General features: G+C 40.5%; 3 protein-coding genes across 3 annotated transcripts; 2 read left to right on the forward strand and 1 right to left on the reverse strand.

Moving 5' to 3' along the window:
• Positions 1-641: 641 nt before the first annotated feature.
• Positions 642-2,295, reverse strand: PpBr36_05570 (uncharacterized protein; the record flags this gene model as incomplete). The annotated part of the gene is made up of 4 exons (XM_029892724.1): positions 642-1,154; positions 1,250-1,567; positions 1,652-2,155; positions 2,272-2,295. 4 exons carry the CDS (start codon positions 2,293-2,295, stop codon positions 642-644), a joined length of 1,359 nt encoding a protein of 452 aa, XP_029749257.1.
• Positions 2,296-3,066: 771 nt separating this feature from the next.
• PpBr36_05571 (uncharacterized protein) lies at positions 3,067-4,806 on the forward strand (the record flags this gene model as incomplete). The annotated part of the gene is made up of 1 exon (XM_029892725.1): positions 3,067-4,806. The coding sequence occupies one exon, from the start codon at positions 3,067-3,069 to the stop codon at positions 4,804-4,806; it is 1,740 nt and encodes a 579-aa protein (XP_029749256.1).
• Positions 4,807-10,131: 5,325 nt separating this feature from the next.
• Positions 10,132-11,389, forward strand: PpBr36_05572 (uncharacterized protein; the record flags this gene model as incomplete). The annotated part of the gene is made up of 4 exons (XM_029892726.1): positions 10,132-10,232; positions 10,337-10,490; positions 10,569-11,149; positions 11,242-11,389. The coding sequence occupies 4 exons, from the start codon at positions 10,132-10,134 to the stop codon at positions 11,387-11,389; spliced, it is 984 nt and encodes a 327-aa protein (XP_029749259.1).
• Between the last annotated feature and the right edge of the window lie 5,287 nt (positions 11,390-16,676).

The raw sequence follows: 16,676 nt of genomic DNA on the forward strand, positions 1-16,676 counted from the left end.
ATTCCTTTGGAGGTCTTGTGTTTTCTCTATTGGTTACGGTAGGGCGCTCTGTATTTCGTCTCATCAATTCAGGTCAAGGAGATTCAGAACTCTCCTGTTTTGTTCCCCTGTCGGTTTTTAATCTGACTCTTAGTCTTGGTTACCTCTTTGGTACCTGCTCTTTGCTACCTGCTTACGGAATGTACAAGGGCTTTACTTTTAGTACAAAAAATCACGGCTGTTGAAAATACTGAGTTGTTATTAGAAGGAAATTAAATCGAAAATACCACGCTAATCAGTAGCCTGGTAGAATGGGCGCGTATTGGTCATGATCATCTTGTAATGTTGCACAGACCTGGGGAATTAATGTCCCAAGAGCCTGGCTGGTACAACACCACGTACAGAGTCCCCCGGGGTCAACCACGCTGCATGCATGCGCTTTGTAGGAGCGAGAGATATTCACGGGACAGGAAGAGGAGCGCGGCTATGGGGGGTATTTTTGAGGCGGTTTGTACTACGGGCCAAGTGGGATCAGTTCAAGTTATGGGGATGGCATCAGCGGTTCCTTCATCCTATAAAAATTACTTTTGTCACAAAAGGTTTCCCATAGATAAACACACATGTATATATAGTTTAAAAACATCCCGCCAGCCAACAGTCGCTCACAGCTTGGCCTTTCTAGTAATGCCACTCCCGGGCTCCGACCTCTCGACCTTCCACTGTTTCAGGAGCTCCTCTGTCCGCTTCCTCTGCCTTTCAATCTCCTCTGCGACTTCCTTGCCTCTCTTGTTCTCGTTCCGGCCCATCTGCTGCAGGTGGACCTCGTCGGGCCCGTCGGCGAGCCTGAGGGTCCTGATCTGGGCCCACATGTTCGCGAGCGGGGTGTCCTGGCTGACGCCGGCGCCGCCAAAGGCCTGGACGGCGCGGTCGATGACGGTCAGAGCCATGGAGGGGACCAGGACCTTGGCCTGGGCGATCTCGGCCAGCGCGGCCTTGGGGCCCAGCTCGTCCATCTTGATGGCGGCGTTGAGGACGACAAGGCGGGCGGCGTCGATCTCGAGCCTCGACTTGGCCACCCACTCAAGGATCACGCCGTGCTCGCGCAGCTGCTTGCCAAAGGTGGTCTTGCGAGGGTCGTTGATGCGCATCAGCATCCAGTCGAGGGCGCGTTCGGCCTATTTGTTGTTATTATTGTGGGGGGAAGAGTTCGTTAGTATACCACGCTGTGCAGACCAGGGGAAGTTTAAGGGGGGGGGGCAAAGGTACATACAGCGCCGATGGCACGCATGCAGTGGTGGATACGACCGGGTCCCAGGCGTCCCTGGATAATCTCAAAACCGCGGCCTTCGCCGAGCACCATGTTACCGACAGGGACGCGGACGTTGCTGAAGGTGATGTGGCCGTGGCCATGCGGGGCATCGTCGTAGCCGTAGACGCTCAACATGCGGTGGATGGTAATGCCGGGTGTGTCGGCAGGCACAAGAACAACAGACTGCTGGCGGTAGGGGTCCTTGTTGTTGCGGCTCGACTTGCCCATGACGATGTAGATGGCGCACCGGGGGTCGCCTGCACCGGAAGACCACCATTTCTGTAAGATATCAGTCAGTACTGCGTCGCGCTGCTTGGGTAAAAAAAAAAAAAAAAAAAAAAAATGTAGCACAGCCAAACTCACCTGTCCATTGAGCACATACTCGTTCCCCTCCCTCCGGATGTCCATCTCAATGTTCCTCGCATCACTGCTGGCTACCTGCGGCTCCGTCATGAGAAAGGCACTCCTGATCTCACCCTCCATCAAGGGTTTCAGCCACCTCGCCTTCTGCTCCTCGTTGCCGTACTTGGCCAAGACCTCCATGTTGCCCGTGTCAGGAGCGGCGCAGTTGACGGCCTCGGAGGCGACGCGGGACCTGCCCAGCTGCTCGGCCATGAGGCCATACTCGAGGTTCGTGAAGCCTGGCGACTCCTTGTAGTGGCCAGCGGGCAGGAACATGTTCCACAGGCCCAGGGCGCGGGCCTTGCGCTTAAGGTCGTCGACGATGGGCGGGTGGGCCTCCCAGCGGCCGGAGCCCTGGCCGAGCTGGGCTTCGAGGACGGGGTCGGCCGGTAGGCATTCTTCCTTGACGAACTTGGTTACGATGTCGAGGGTTTGTTGGGCGCGGGGGCTGACGCGGTCGCGGCACTGTTGTGTGTGTGTGTGTTTGAGTTTTTATGATTAGTTATGGGAGCTTCGGTGCAGAAGGCGAGCTTGGGAGAGAGGGAGGGAGGGAGCTGTTAGCGAAGTGAGCTGATGCTTACAATGGCGGGAATCTTGGCGGCCATGATTGCTGGTTGTTGTTGTCGGGGGCAATCAATTGGGCAAGGATTATGTGGGAAAGTGTTGGCAAAGGTTCAATCGTACACCGGCGTACGATGGATGGGCGAATAACTAAAGATGGAGGTCGGCAGTCTAGCGATAGCTTCGGCTTCCGCTCAAAAGGCGTCCCAGTCGGCTGTTCTGCTCCTTCGGAGCCCCGACCCTTTGCGTCCTGCCGAGGTTCATTCAGCGGGGGTGGGCCGATTCGCTGCAGGGATCAGGCCCGCTAATCAAATTGTCAAAACTTTGACACCTGGCGAGCTGGTCCAAGCTCTTTTTTTTAATTGTTTATTTTTTATTTCTTTACTTCTTTTGGGAGTCTTGATTGGCTTCAATTTAAGCCATAACAGATATCTAATGAGGCATTAAAACTACACTAGTGGCACTGCTCGACGCAACGGTGCACTCAATTGAATGGTAAGGCTGAGTCTTTCCAATCATTCCAACCATCTTGCTGACATGATGCCTAGAAATCTCAGCATTGGACCAACCAGACCGAGCCGTTGGAAATTAAACCACCTGGTAACCCCGGTGAGATGCTGTTGTGAGATAATGTAGTAAGACGACCATCTAGTCAGATCAAAGGGCGCAAAACTTTTTTGGGGACCAGATTTCGAGGAACTTGTATATGAAGAGGAAGAGACAAAAAGATAAAAATGATCGCCATCCATTTCTTTTGTTGTGAATCGTTCTTAATGCCGCCCATCATCACTATTGTTTGACCACAGTGACCAATCATGGAGGACAGAACAGCAGTTAGTATGATCCCCAAAGAAGATAAGACGTTCGGTTCTGGGCTCACACTCCTCGGGGTCGATCGACCGCACAATCAACTCAATGCCCCCGAGGCAATACCAAACGTCACAAAATATGGGGGGAGTGAAGCCCCGACGGGTTTGGAGATGTACCAGGCCGAGGTTACAGAAAAACGGACCATAGCAGAAAGCTACTGTGCGATCTCGACGTTGGACGATGCCTCGTCGTACCCAGAGGTCGTCAGCGGTCCCTGGCCCATCCCAACTTATTACACACCGTCCGTTTCGGCCGAGGAGAACAAGCAGCCAGAGCTAGAAAACCAGTCGCCACTGAAGCTGCCGTGGTGGCAGAGGAGGAGATGCATAATTGTTGCTGCTGCTACCGTGGCTGTTTTCATCGTCATCGCTACAGCCGTTGGCGTCGGCGTCGGTGTCCATGCCTCTCGAAGCCAACCTAATTCTGATTCTCGACCCCTAAACCCAAATAATGAAGACCAGGGGGCAGTTAAACCCGAGATACCAACAGGCAAGAGCATTTGCGTCAACGCACCATGCCTCGAGGCCCTCGCCGCCGTGGTCGACGCGCCCGATGAGCATCTCGAGCAGGCCACAGTGCATCTTTTCGCCCGCCGCCGGGCAGATGGCATGCTGATGCAAACTTCGTCCAGTTCATCTGGTGTATACCACGGTGAAAACTGGACGAACCGCGGCGGTCCCATCGCCGGCCCCGGCCCCTCAGCCATTATTTGGCAGGCGCCCAAGTACCCCACCGAAGTGCAGGGCGGCGGCGCCGTCGTGACGGTCCTGGGCATCTCCGAATCTGCCGCTTCGTCTGGCGACATCTTCCTCCGACACATCGGGCAAGGCGGCGCCGGCACAGTAGGCGTGCCCATTCCATTCAAGTCCCGAATCGAAATGCTCGGGGCGCCGGCGGCCTGTGCCATCCAACAGGAGCAGCGGTTTGACTTTTGGCTGCAGGCGCGCAACGGGTCCGACGCCAACGGGTCCGCGACGCTATACCACCAGCTCTCTGCCAACGGGGTCTGGTTCTACGACGGCAGGTGGGAAACCGACGTGGTGCTGCAGCCATCACCCAGTAGGCCGGCAGTGATGGCGTCGCGGCCGGGCGTGCTGTGCCGCAACGGACGCTGGAAAGCCTGGGAGCAGCACCTGGTTGTATACGACGGCGACGGCGCCGCGTGGTACCGCGAGTGGAGGCAGGAGCCCGGTCCCCCGCAATGGGGTCCCTGGCTAAACCTCGGGGGCAAATACGCCAGAGGCACGTATCCGGTCCTCGTTGAGACCAACGCCGCGAGGTTCGACTTTTTTGGGCTCGGCAGCGACGAGCAAATGTATTCCATGACGTGGACTTCGGCTCTGGGGTTCGGCACTAAGAGTAGCCTTGGCGGGGGAACGTTTGCCAGCGTGCCTGCCGTCGCTGTGAGCGTAGGGCCTGAGCGGATCGACCTGGTTGCGGTAAGCAAGGAGGATGGGAGGTTGAAGCATAAAGCCATCGGAATCGGAGCTTCCTTGGATGAGCAGTGGGAAGACCTTGGGTTCGCATCTAACAGCGCCCCAACACTAGCAAAAGTGGGCGCCGCAAACTTTGATATTTTTACCACTGCCGTCGACGGGTCGATATGGTATGCACCAGCGCGCATCTCGGAGAGGACCAAGAGCAGCTGGGGCGACTTGAGCTGGGCGCCTATCAAGGGGCTGTAGTGGTAAACACCTGTAATAAAACTCAGAAATCCCCCCACCCCCCACCTCCCAAAGATTTTCCACGCACTATTTATTACTGGGTCAGGGGGGCTTTACATGCAGTTGAGATTTTCAATCCTACTTACAGCTTGCGGCAAAAGAGGCGATGCAGCTATGTCAAGGGGTTGGTATCACTGCTTTGGTCGATTGCATGAAGGAAGAATAAAAAAGAATCCAAATAAAATACCCGACGGCGAATTGACTTGTATGTAAACGAAAGGTAATACTGCCGTTTCAAACGAGCCCGCCTTTTCACAGTGTTTTAACTACTGCAAGGGGAAAGCTGGCCAAATAGTCAAATGATACAAACATCAAACGATACAAACATCAAACAAATCGTCAAACAAACCCATGCCCCATATCCCGAGGCTCTTCCAATTACCACTAATTATAAGCTGTTTCTAACGACTCGAATGGGAAGACCTGATTAAGCGGTAATTAACAACAAACAATTAAACTTTATATTGTAATTCGGAACTATATTTCGTATTCTCCCGAATCCCTATACTTCTACAAAAAACGTTTAATTTTTAAAAACCCATTAAAGTAATGCCAAATATTGAGAACTTTGATATTTTGGAATTAAACATGTCTTACCACATTATTGCTTACAATTCCCTAGTTTTTCAAGTTTTGATTTTCATAGTAAAAATTTTGCGAATTTTATTTTTTGCTGCAATGCTTAGTCTCAGTGCTCAGACTAGACCCCCCTGCTTCGCAGTGGGGACCGAGCGCTCCATGTACCTTTCAACCACATGGTTTTTCGACCAATTACATTGGCCGAAAAGATCGCGCTCGTTCTAGTTTGAGGACATTTTGTCGCATTTCGCCGTTCATGGCGGTACTACCAACGATAATTTGTCGCATTTCGCCGTTTATAACGGGTATATATATTATATTATAAAAAAGCCTTATAAACGCCCTGCGACCACATGTTTAATATAATAAATTGCATTTTTTATACGCGTAACCAATTGAATAGCCGTATATTTAAAATATTATATTTAAAATATAATAGCAAAAGAAACGGTATAATTACGGTATGCAATTGAATATACGAATAAATTATTGAATAAAAAATATAAAAATATACAATGACCTGCGTTAAATTAATTGGAGCTTAAGGAATTTAGTACTAAAAACTGCGTCCTTATATTTAATTTATTTGGAAAGAAATTGCAATATTTAGTTACACTTATATTTTATGATTATATTTAATTATTGTTTTGAATAATAATATATAATATGGGTTTAAAACCAAATATTATTATTGATAATTGAGCGGACTTAAAACTACAAAGTGCATGCAATTAACGTTTAAAACAAAGCTTTTATTAATATTTTAATATTATTTATTAGTTTGTCGAAAAACTGAATATTTTACGCAAATAGGTTTAAAATGAAATGAAATTTTGGTATTTTCGTTCTGTTGTAAGCCTTTATATAATCGCTAATAAACCTCACTTTTATAAATTTTATTTAATCAAATAAAGCAAAAAATAGAAAAAAAGGACATATTTAATATTTCCTTTTATACAAAAATAATATAAATGGGTATTATAAGTCGGACTTCACGCCGACGTTCCTATATATATTTCACTCAACTCCTGAAATTTTGGTTGAATTATTGTAAGAATTGGTAAAAATATAAAAGCGTTTCGATTGTAAATTATATATTAAATTACATATATATTACCTATCCGCCTATTTAACGGCTTATATAATTCGATTTGTATACCAAATTGGAATATTATATTATTTATATACGTACCATCCCCCACGTGGAAAATGCATATCATTTGGCCGCAAAATAAAACAATATAAAATCAATTCAATAATGCAAAAAATCGATTAGAAATATATATTTAGCATTTCTTTTTATAAACGATTCTTCAAGGCGAATATTCTAGATTTCTTTTAACGTGGACGTTTGTTTATATGATATCCAATTCCTGTAACTTTGGTTCCATTACCATAAAAATCGGTAAAAATATAAGCGAGTTTCGATTGTAAATTATACATAAAAATGTGTTTATTTTATCTATTTGTTTATTTAACTGCTTATATTATGCGATAAATACACCAAAGCTTAATACAATGGTATATATGTATATACGACCCTCCACGTGCAAAAAGTATAAAATTTGGTTGAAAATTAAAAATGATACTAACAAAAATCGAAAATCGAAAAAAAAATCGAGAAAACAATACCGCCATAAACGGATTAAGGGCAGGTGGTATCCAATTCGGCCATTATAATAAATAAAAGAATAAATTAAATCGCTGCTAATAGCGGTATTAAACACTATTTTCAACGACATTTTCTTTTTTCAATATTTTGCGTGGTTGTGGAATAATAAAGGAGTGTCGGTCGAAAAAAGGCCAAAACTACCGCCATAAACGGCGAAAATCGACAAGTTGTCCTCAGACCTGAACCAGAGCGTTCTTTGCATGGACCCACAGGTACATTGCAAAGCCGCAATTGAGCCACGCTCAATTGTGGAGCTCTGGGCTTCAGGGATGAGCCCTGAGACTAGGATTTTGGGCCATACCAACTTTCGAAGTTATATTCCTTATTTAACGTCGGTCACCCCCTGCTCGGCTCCCCCACTGTTCGGCACCCAAAAATAACTGTGTAACCACGTTCACCTCTCATGTTCTTTTATAAATATCTCGACCAATTTTTCACTTTTGGATTTACTTTTTTCTATTTTTCATTTTCCGTTTTCCAATCACGCAGTATACCAAGAATCAGCTTATATTTGCAATTAACGACGTTAATAATGGCGATTTAATTGCAAAAACCTCCCAAAAATAGGGAATATCTAAATCTACACTTCAAAATCGCTTTAAAAGTTCTTAACCTTATAAACAAATACAAAACCCTTTTTAAAAGCTTTTTACAAAATAGGGAGAACATTTAATTAATTGGGTATTTACCCAAATAATGTTAAGGCTTCCGCCAACGCATTAAAAATTACGTTTTTTTACCGAACGAATTTTTTAAGCCGCCGGAAAAACAAAAGGTTTTGGGGAACGTTGGATAACCCGTTTTTTGGTTCGTTATCCAATTTTTAAAACCCAAAAACCCCGTGGAATAAAAAACGCCCGGGCTAATAGGGTTATTACGGAAATAATTAAATTTTGGTGGCTTTATATTATTAACCCCGTTATTAACGATATTAAAACCGGAAAATCGGTGGAATTTAGACGAAACCAATATAAAAAAAGGTAAATGATTTAACGGCCTAATATTAGGTTTCAACGGAATTCGGCCGTTATGACGAAAAAAACCTGGAACGCGGGATTGGAGAACTATAATCGAATATATATCGGTTACGGGTATTACCTTCCCTCCCCTCGTTATATTAAAAGGAAAAAACTTATAATAATAATACGATCCAATGGATTTAATATTTTTTAATAATTGGTAAATTTATACAACTGAAGACGGCTGGATAAATAACGAAACGGTTATTAAATAGTTAAAAAAATTGTTTATTCCGTATATTTAATCCAATACCCTTGAAAAACGGCTATTAGTTTTCGACGGCCACGGATTTTATACAACGGACGAATTTATATTTTTTTATTTGCAAAATAATATTTAACTCCTATATTTACCCCTTTATTCGTTATATGTTTCCCAAACATTGGATTTATTGGTTTTTGGGCCTTTAAATAGGTTTATCGATGTTAATTTGGATTTATTAACCAATTCTACTATTTAACAGTTATTGGAAACCGAAATTCTTTTTTTTGCTATAACAAAACCAAATCAAAATTATTTATAATAAAAACTATTTAATTTGGGTAATATATAACGGGTTTATAGCCGGTTAATTTGGTTAACCATTTTTAGGTTTTTCTTGTTAAAAATAGCAGCGCCAACGTTATAAAAAATAAAAATAACAATTTATAAAGGGATAAAACACCGGAAATCCTAACCCAAACAATTAATGACGCGTTTTTATTTATTTGGAAAACCCCTAAAACGACCCGAAATATTCGATTTTAATTGCAAAAACTTTCCTAATCTAATAAAACCAACGCTATTTTACGTTTTTTATTTGCAAAAATTTAAAAAAACTTTAAAACCAAAAATATATTTTGGGTTGACGCCCAGCAAAATATCAATTTATTAGAAGCACAATTGGAGGTAATACGGCCGGTTAAAAAAAGGAGGGTAATTCCGGATCCAAACGAGTTTTTAATTAATAAATAAAGTATTATTAGATTGCAGGAAAATAATATGAAAAATTTGGAATTTTTAGCGGATGAAAAAGAGGTTAATAAACCGGAAACGCCTGAAAACGATTATATTTTTGTTCGTTGATAGTTTTATATTTAAATTAGTTTATAAAAGTAGGTATTTTATTATTAGATTTTCGGGGCGCCGAACAGGGGGGGGGGGCCGAGCAGGGGGTACCCGACGTTATATATGGTACTGTATATAAAATATAAGGGAGTTTGGCGAAAGCTAGCGGCAGCGGGATTTTATTAGCTTTATACCGGCTACCGGTCTATGATTTTACATAAAGCTCGGGAAATTACCTTAGTTACGGCTAGTCTAAACTGCTTATCCTAAAGAAACCCTTAATTATATATTTGTCCCTCGGTTAGAATATTGGGAGTTTTGCACTCCATTTGCAGTTGCCCTTCCGGAGCTGCTTATTAGCACCGCCTCTTAAATAACATTATTAAACCACCTTAGAGGTTTTTAAATTGGCCAATTCTGTAAAAGGTTAATTGGAAACATTCGCACCTTAAAACGTTTGTTTCTTTAGCGGGCCTATGCGTTAAACAGTTTTGCAGGGGCGTAAGGGTTGCCAACATCTCTACCGCATATGAAAATGTCGTGGGGATTTAACAGGAGGCTAATTATTAAAGAAATTGTGATTAAAATTAACTGAAACTCCCTTAAGGGATTGCAAGCCTCCGTGCTTCCCCATTCCCAACAAAAGCGAGGGCGAAACGAGGCACAGAATAATATAAATGTTTTTAGTTCGGGTAATACAGCGGTTTCACCTGAAGATCAAACATTTGATCAAGCAGATTTGGTACAGCTAAACTGCAAATAGATCTAATTTGCGTGTTTCAATTACCAACCATTCTTTGAAACTAGTCAGTGTTTGCCCAGTACCAACCGCGTGTCGGTTAATTATCGCTATAATATAAATTAGCTCTAGGTTTAACAGAAAAAGCCGTCTTAGTTATGCTTGATTTAATCGATTTTGTCTTTACTTTTGTTATCAATCCCGATAATCTAGCCCAGTTATCGCCACAATGAGTTTTATTAAAGTCGCCTGTTATTCCCTAATGGGGTGTTCGTTATTGCCCTTCGTGGCAGGCGAGCCCTGTACAAATCCTGGTCAAAGACGGGCATGGTAAAAGCAAACCCAGACACTTTCTAGTTAGGGTGGCATTCGATGCCCTGTAATAACTTTTCTCAAACGAAAATAACTAACATAAGCTTAACTTGCAAAAAAAGGCACACCCTTGACAACACCGAAAAAAAAGCCTATATAGACGCTGAGCTTTGCCTAATGGCCAAGCCCGCCACTTTAGGTCTCCCAGGAGCAAAAACCAGGTTTGACGAATTGCAGGCCAGCCATCAGTTGCAGGCGTTCGCAACACACAATGTCGTGAGTCTTACTGGAACCCGCCCGAGTTGTTGTTCGCACTATCACTAATGGAATCTTTTACAAAAACTTTTACAAAAGGCGGCATTTCTCCCCTTCCATCGTCTCTTATTATTCGCGCACGAAACAGCTATGCGTACAGAATGCGGCTATACCGGCTTCCAACCGTATTGGCAGGAGCAGCTCGATGCGGGAAAATTTAAATCCTCTATAATATTTGACCCAATAACCGGATTTGGAGGCGACGGCTCCGGACCTAATAACTGCATCACCACCGGGCCGTTTTCCAATTATACTAATAGCCTGGGGCCTGGATACGAAATTACAAACCATTGTATCGACCGAGCTATTGACGATGACATTTCTAAAGGCTCTTCTCAGCAAAATGTGGATAATTGTCTGCTCCAAACGACTTGGAAAGACGCATGGACCTGTATCGAATCCGCCCCGCATATAGGCGGCCACGCGGGTGTTGGAAAGCAAATGGGTAACGGCGTTAGCAGCCCCGGCGATCCTTTATTTTATATACACCATACGTGGTTGGATAAAATTTATGCCGACTGGCAAGCCAAAGATAAAGCGGTGCGTACCAGTTCTATTAGTGGTACTAATATTTCGCCGGATAACGTGCCGGGGTTCCCGCCAAGGCCTGCAAATATCCCGTAAGTTGATTTGTTTCCAGATTTGCAGACGTCGCTTCTTTGCGTGTGCAAAGAGCAAAGCTAATTATAGTTTTATTTCAAACGGTCTCCAGTAAGCCTACAGGCGCAGATGGTGATACAGGTACAGAAACCACCTTGGGCCATGTTATTAACATGTTCGGCATTATGCCCAATAAAACTATCGCCGATGTGCTCGACATTCAGGGAAGTCTTTTGTGCTACCAGTATATTGAGCCGTGAGAGAAACGATGCGATTAAGGTGTGGAAAGGAATAAGTCGTTAATTAGCGAGCTTTACTCCTAACGTCCACTTCTAAGTATATAAATAAATCATTCTTGGGCGAAATTGCCGAAATTTAGACTTGACTTCTTCTTAACTTTCCTAACACGACAGGATACATTTATCGCGATGTTTGTTAAAATTTCATTGCCGAGATTCTATATTCTCTCTGCATAAACTTATTTACCCAATCCTTATATAAAATTAGTACGTGGGTCAAATGGGTTAAATCCGGTTCCCCTTAGCGTGGAAGCTTGCTCGCAATGCAAAAGGACCGAGGGCAAATGTAGCATTTAAATACTCGCCGCCCTGGGCCCTTACCTTTTGCAATATTAGCTGTTAATATTGCTAGTCCGGTGATTCCGATACATTACAAAATAGCTTTTACGAAATGCTATTACTATAACGTAGACTTATAAGGGTTGTAAAGGGTAAAAGTTAGCACGACAGAAAAGGTGATATAAATTATTAACGCATACGAACGTACACGTGCAGTTTGAAGAAGTGGGATAAGAGCCATGTATTTAGGTAGGGTGCGCTAACTAGGCTAACGAGCGTGGCAGCGCTTTCATAGTGTGCATGGCGCTGATTAAACTCCTCTGTTTATGTAATGCCAAGATTTATCTACTGTAACAATTACAGAAATACGGTGTTTTTAAGGGTATAAGTATTGTTTCTTCATATAATGCTTATTTATAGAAATTTACATAATGGCCCGTGGCCAAATTATAAAAAAGCCTTTTGCAAATCTATCACAAAACGTGAGTATAACGGAATCATCGTAAAGAATAGATGCATATTATAATATTCGGCCCAGAAGAATTCAGAACGAGAATTCTAACGGCCCTTAAGTTTATATTTTGATTTTAGCTATATGTTACGGTTGCTACACGGGTAGCTTTTACTAACTAAATAAACTAACGTATACACACTTATTTCAGTATAAACAATATGCTTCACAGTTTAAGAATTTCCCAGTGTACTATCTGTGCAATCTTTACGCTTTACCCTAGCTAACCCCAGTAAAATAAACATTTACATAAGTAACTTTAAAGAACTCCCTTAGCTACTACATGAGATATTAACTTTAAACATTCTGCAAATAAGTTTCGTATATTATAGCTGGCGAGCCGACGCTTATACTAATATCGTTGTCCGATCTATTTTTTCTCAAATAAACTCCCCATTATAACCTTGGTTTATACTTTTACAAGGTAACGATAAAAAAACTTAACGTTGGGTATTCCCTGACCGCATTCCCCTAGCAACTGCACCCCCAAAAATCTAACAACAAAATTTCGCGTTTCGGAAATCGATTTAAAAATAAAACTAATAACGCATAAAAATACAATCGTTTCCAACTTGTTCCGGTTTATTAACCTCTTTTTCATCAGTTAAATATTCCAAGTTTCCTATATTATTTTCCTGCAATCCAATAATGTTTTATTTATTAACCAAAAGCTTATTTGGATCCGGAATTACCCTCCTTTAAACCGGCCGTACCTCCATGTTACGACTAAATAGTTGGGCCGGTACTAATAAGGCCAGGCGGGGTTACACCCCTCCTAACGACACCCGGTCAGAAAAGACACCGACCGATAGGAAAAAGGATTATATAAGAAAAGGATCACGTGACCCCACGTGACCCAACGTGACCGCCAAAAAAAATATAATTGATATATTATATATTAGTTATAACAAAACAAATAATATATTGGTTATAGGATATATTACACGTATTACACCCAGGACGACGGACTATATAAAAACACGCTTATTACTATATGAATAAAACTTAACTTAAAATTATTTAGCAGCAATTAATTTGTACCCAATTTATTATTTACCCCGGAATCGATTATAACTTCACCCCGATTATTAAAAACCCCAATTACCCAATTAAAACGTTTAATTGTTTTAACCCACTGTATTTTACCCTAAAAACAGGTTACCCGATATTATAATCGTAATATTTTAATTACTCCTATTTAATATTTTATTTTGGAGCGTACTAAATAATATCGCCGAAGTAATATTTTTTAATAAAACCACCCCTTAAACCCTTTTTACCATTAACGTTCCGGCCAACGCTAACGCCTTACGTTAAATAGTCGCGACGTTTTAAGCAAAAAATCGATAGTTCCACAAACGCATAACCGAGCAAATTAATCGAATTAATACGAATTACATTAAATATTTTTTACTATTACCCTACAATTACACCTTAAATGTTTGATAAAATTTTTTATAAGAACCCGGGCCTATTTTCATTTTAACGAAAATAATTTCGATTATAACGTAAATAAGGTTATTTACCCAGTTTCGCTATCAGAAAGCAATACGCTCGCCTGGTTCAAACTAATTTTACGAAATTATTTAAACCATAATAAGGAAAAAAACCGTAAAATTGAAATTAACCGCATTTTCGGCGATTACGAGAATTTCGAAAAATATTTTAAAGGAATATTCGGTAATTTAAACGAGGAACGCACGGTTAAACGCAAATTGGTACGTTTTACCCAAACCAAATCGGTATCCAAATATACCAGTTAATTTCGACAAATTACCGCCAAATTATTATAGGGCCACGAAACCTTTATAATACGCTTTTATACAGGATTTTAAAAAATATTAAAAATAAATTTATTAAAAAAAAACGACCCGATATTTTGACCGAATACGTAGAATTAACAATTGAAATCGATAACCGATTTTACGAACGAAAATTGGAACGACGCGAAAAACGCAGCGTATAAGGACTAGTTTTGCGATAAATAAATATAAGACGCAAATACTAATACCCTAAACCATTTCGCCAATATAGTATTTCATAAAGAATATATAACGGATTTATAAACTTTAACGCAATATAATATGAAGAACCTCGTAAAGTATTTAAAAATGGTAAATGTTTTAAATGTAACAAACTAAAATATATCGCCAAATTGTATCCCAAAAACTTTTTAAACCTATATCCCGATTTTATAGTTGGACACCAAAACAACACCCCCGACTCCAAAAAAGCACGAAAATTAAACGCCATTACCCATTAACAAATATAACCGGATAAATATAACCTAATAAACTGGACCATATATTACGACGACAATTATATAACCCACAATAGCGCAAAAATAGACGCAAAATGATACCCGCAAAAACTAAAAAAATACCCGGATTTTAGCAGTAGGAAACCATATATTTATTAAAATTAAACCACCAATATAATTACGCAAATAAAACGCCAAACCACCCGAATTTACGGAATTAAATATTTTAGAAAAATTAAAATTAAAACCATTGGGACAAACCCATTGCATCCGAATAGTCCAACAAACCCCAACGAACGAATCCAGTAACGAATTAAAAGGCGAATTTAACGAAAAAAAGGTTATACCCTTCAATTTATATAATATAGCAAAGGAAAATAACTTTTATATATACGAAAAAAACCCATTAATTTATACCGAAACAACCGATTAGTGCAATTCCCCGGAATGTTATTTCGAATATAAATACAAAACTTTATAGGACCAATTAATCCAATTTTCGGACACCACCCAATTTTAAATACTAAATATCCCACACATATAAAAATCTTTTAAACAAAATATTTTCGGGACAATTGCGAATTACACTTTAGCAGGAAAATAATCCACGATTTCTTCCCACGACGACGCAAAATAACAAATATCCATAAAGTATATACTATTATCAAATTACTTAATTGGGAAATTAAAATAAAGTTTAACACCGACCCAGCGGTAGTTTTCACCTGGAATAACGATTACCTTATAATATATTATAATTAAAAGCAATTTCCATGGTACGAATGCACCCGAAACATTTGTAAAATACATACATTAACCAAAACATAGGCATAATACGAAATAAAATTAAGATGACCAGGGCCCGCACCAATAATTAGAATCGTGTGGAACCCCAGCGTAAAGGACAACGAAATACCCACGAACGTACGAAAAACACCTACACCAATAAAACACCGCTTTAATGAAATTAAAGTTAAAAATAATTATACGCCCCGAAACAAAAAAAAATAAAAACCCACGACGCGAATCCAGTAAACCAAAAAACTAAAATGGCTAAACGGTATAAAACACCAAACGGTAGTAAAAAAACGGAATAAAAAGCCTTTAACAATACGCAAACCACGAAAACAGCACACGAGTATATATTCCTAAATATATAATTTAATGGAAAGCCCATATAACCGCTTTTTAACAGCGGAATATAAAGCAACTACATTTCCCCAAAGATCGTGAAAAAACAACGCATATTTTGGTAATAAAAAAAAGTTTATACCGACTGCAAACCGTAAAAAAAGGCAATTTTATATGGGAACAGCACCATCGAAACAGAAACCGTACACTTTTTAATGGAAAATTATAATTGAAAAAAACAAATGACCTTAAATATTACGGAAATAGGGAATAAAAACATAATTTTAAAAATTCCCTAATTTAAAACAAATAAAACCCGGATAAATTAAATTATTAATGAAATCCGATAGGAAAAACACTTAATTATTAAACGACCTTTAACATAATAACATTTATATAGGAAATAAAAAGTACGGAAAAACCAAATAAAACAAATGGTGTACCAATAGGATAGGCTACTAACCCCGGAATTAATATCGGAAAGAAGCGACTAGTAACAGGTTAAAACCGATCCAATTGCACAATACAAATTACGAAAAAACAGACTAAAAACGGCAAAATCCCAAAAAAATACCAAATTTATACACAATTATTTAACCAAAAACTCGAAACCTGATTACCCGAGCACAGCGCGTTCGACTATAAAATACTATTGAAAAAAGGAGCCCAATTAAAATTCTATAAAATATACGGTTTAAACCCGATACAAATGGAGGTTTTAAACGAATATTTCGCAGAAAGTCTTTAAAAAACTATATTAAACCATCGATATTACCAGCAAAATACCCAATCTTTTTTATACGAAAAAACGGAAAATTACGATTATACGTAAATTACAAATAATTAAAAAATATTACAATAAAAAATTGCTACCCGCTCCCACTAATAGCAAAGTTTCGAAATATGCTTTACCAAACATAATAATCCACAGTATTAATTTTACAGGAACATATAATTTAATCCGCATAAAGGAAAACGAGGAATGGAAAACAATATTCCGCACCAAACGGGGATATCAAATATATTTGGGAGTACCCTTCGGCTTTACGAACGCCCCCGCAACTTTT

The sequence above is a fragment of the Pyricularia pennisetigena genome, chromosome 6, assembly GCF_004337985.1.
Source record: "Pyricularia pennisetigena strain Br36 chromosome 6, whole genome shotgun sequence".
NCBI classification, from domain to species: domain Eukaryota; kingdom Fungi; phylum Ascomycota; class Sordariomycetes; order Magnaporthales; family Pyriculariaceae; genus Pyricularia; species Pyricularia pennisetigena.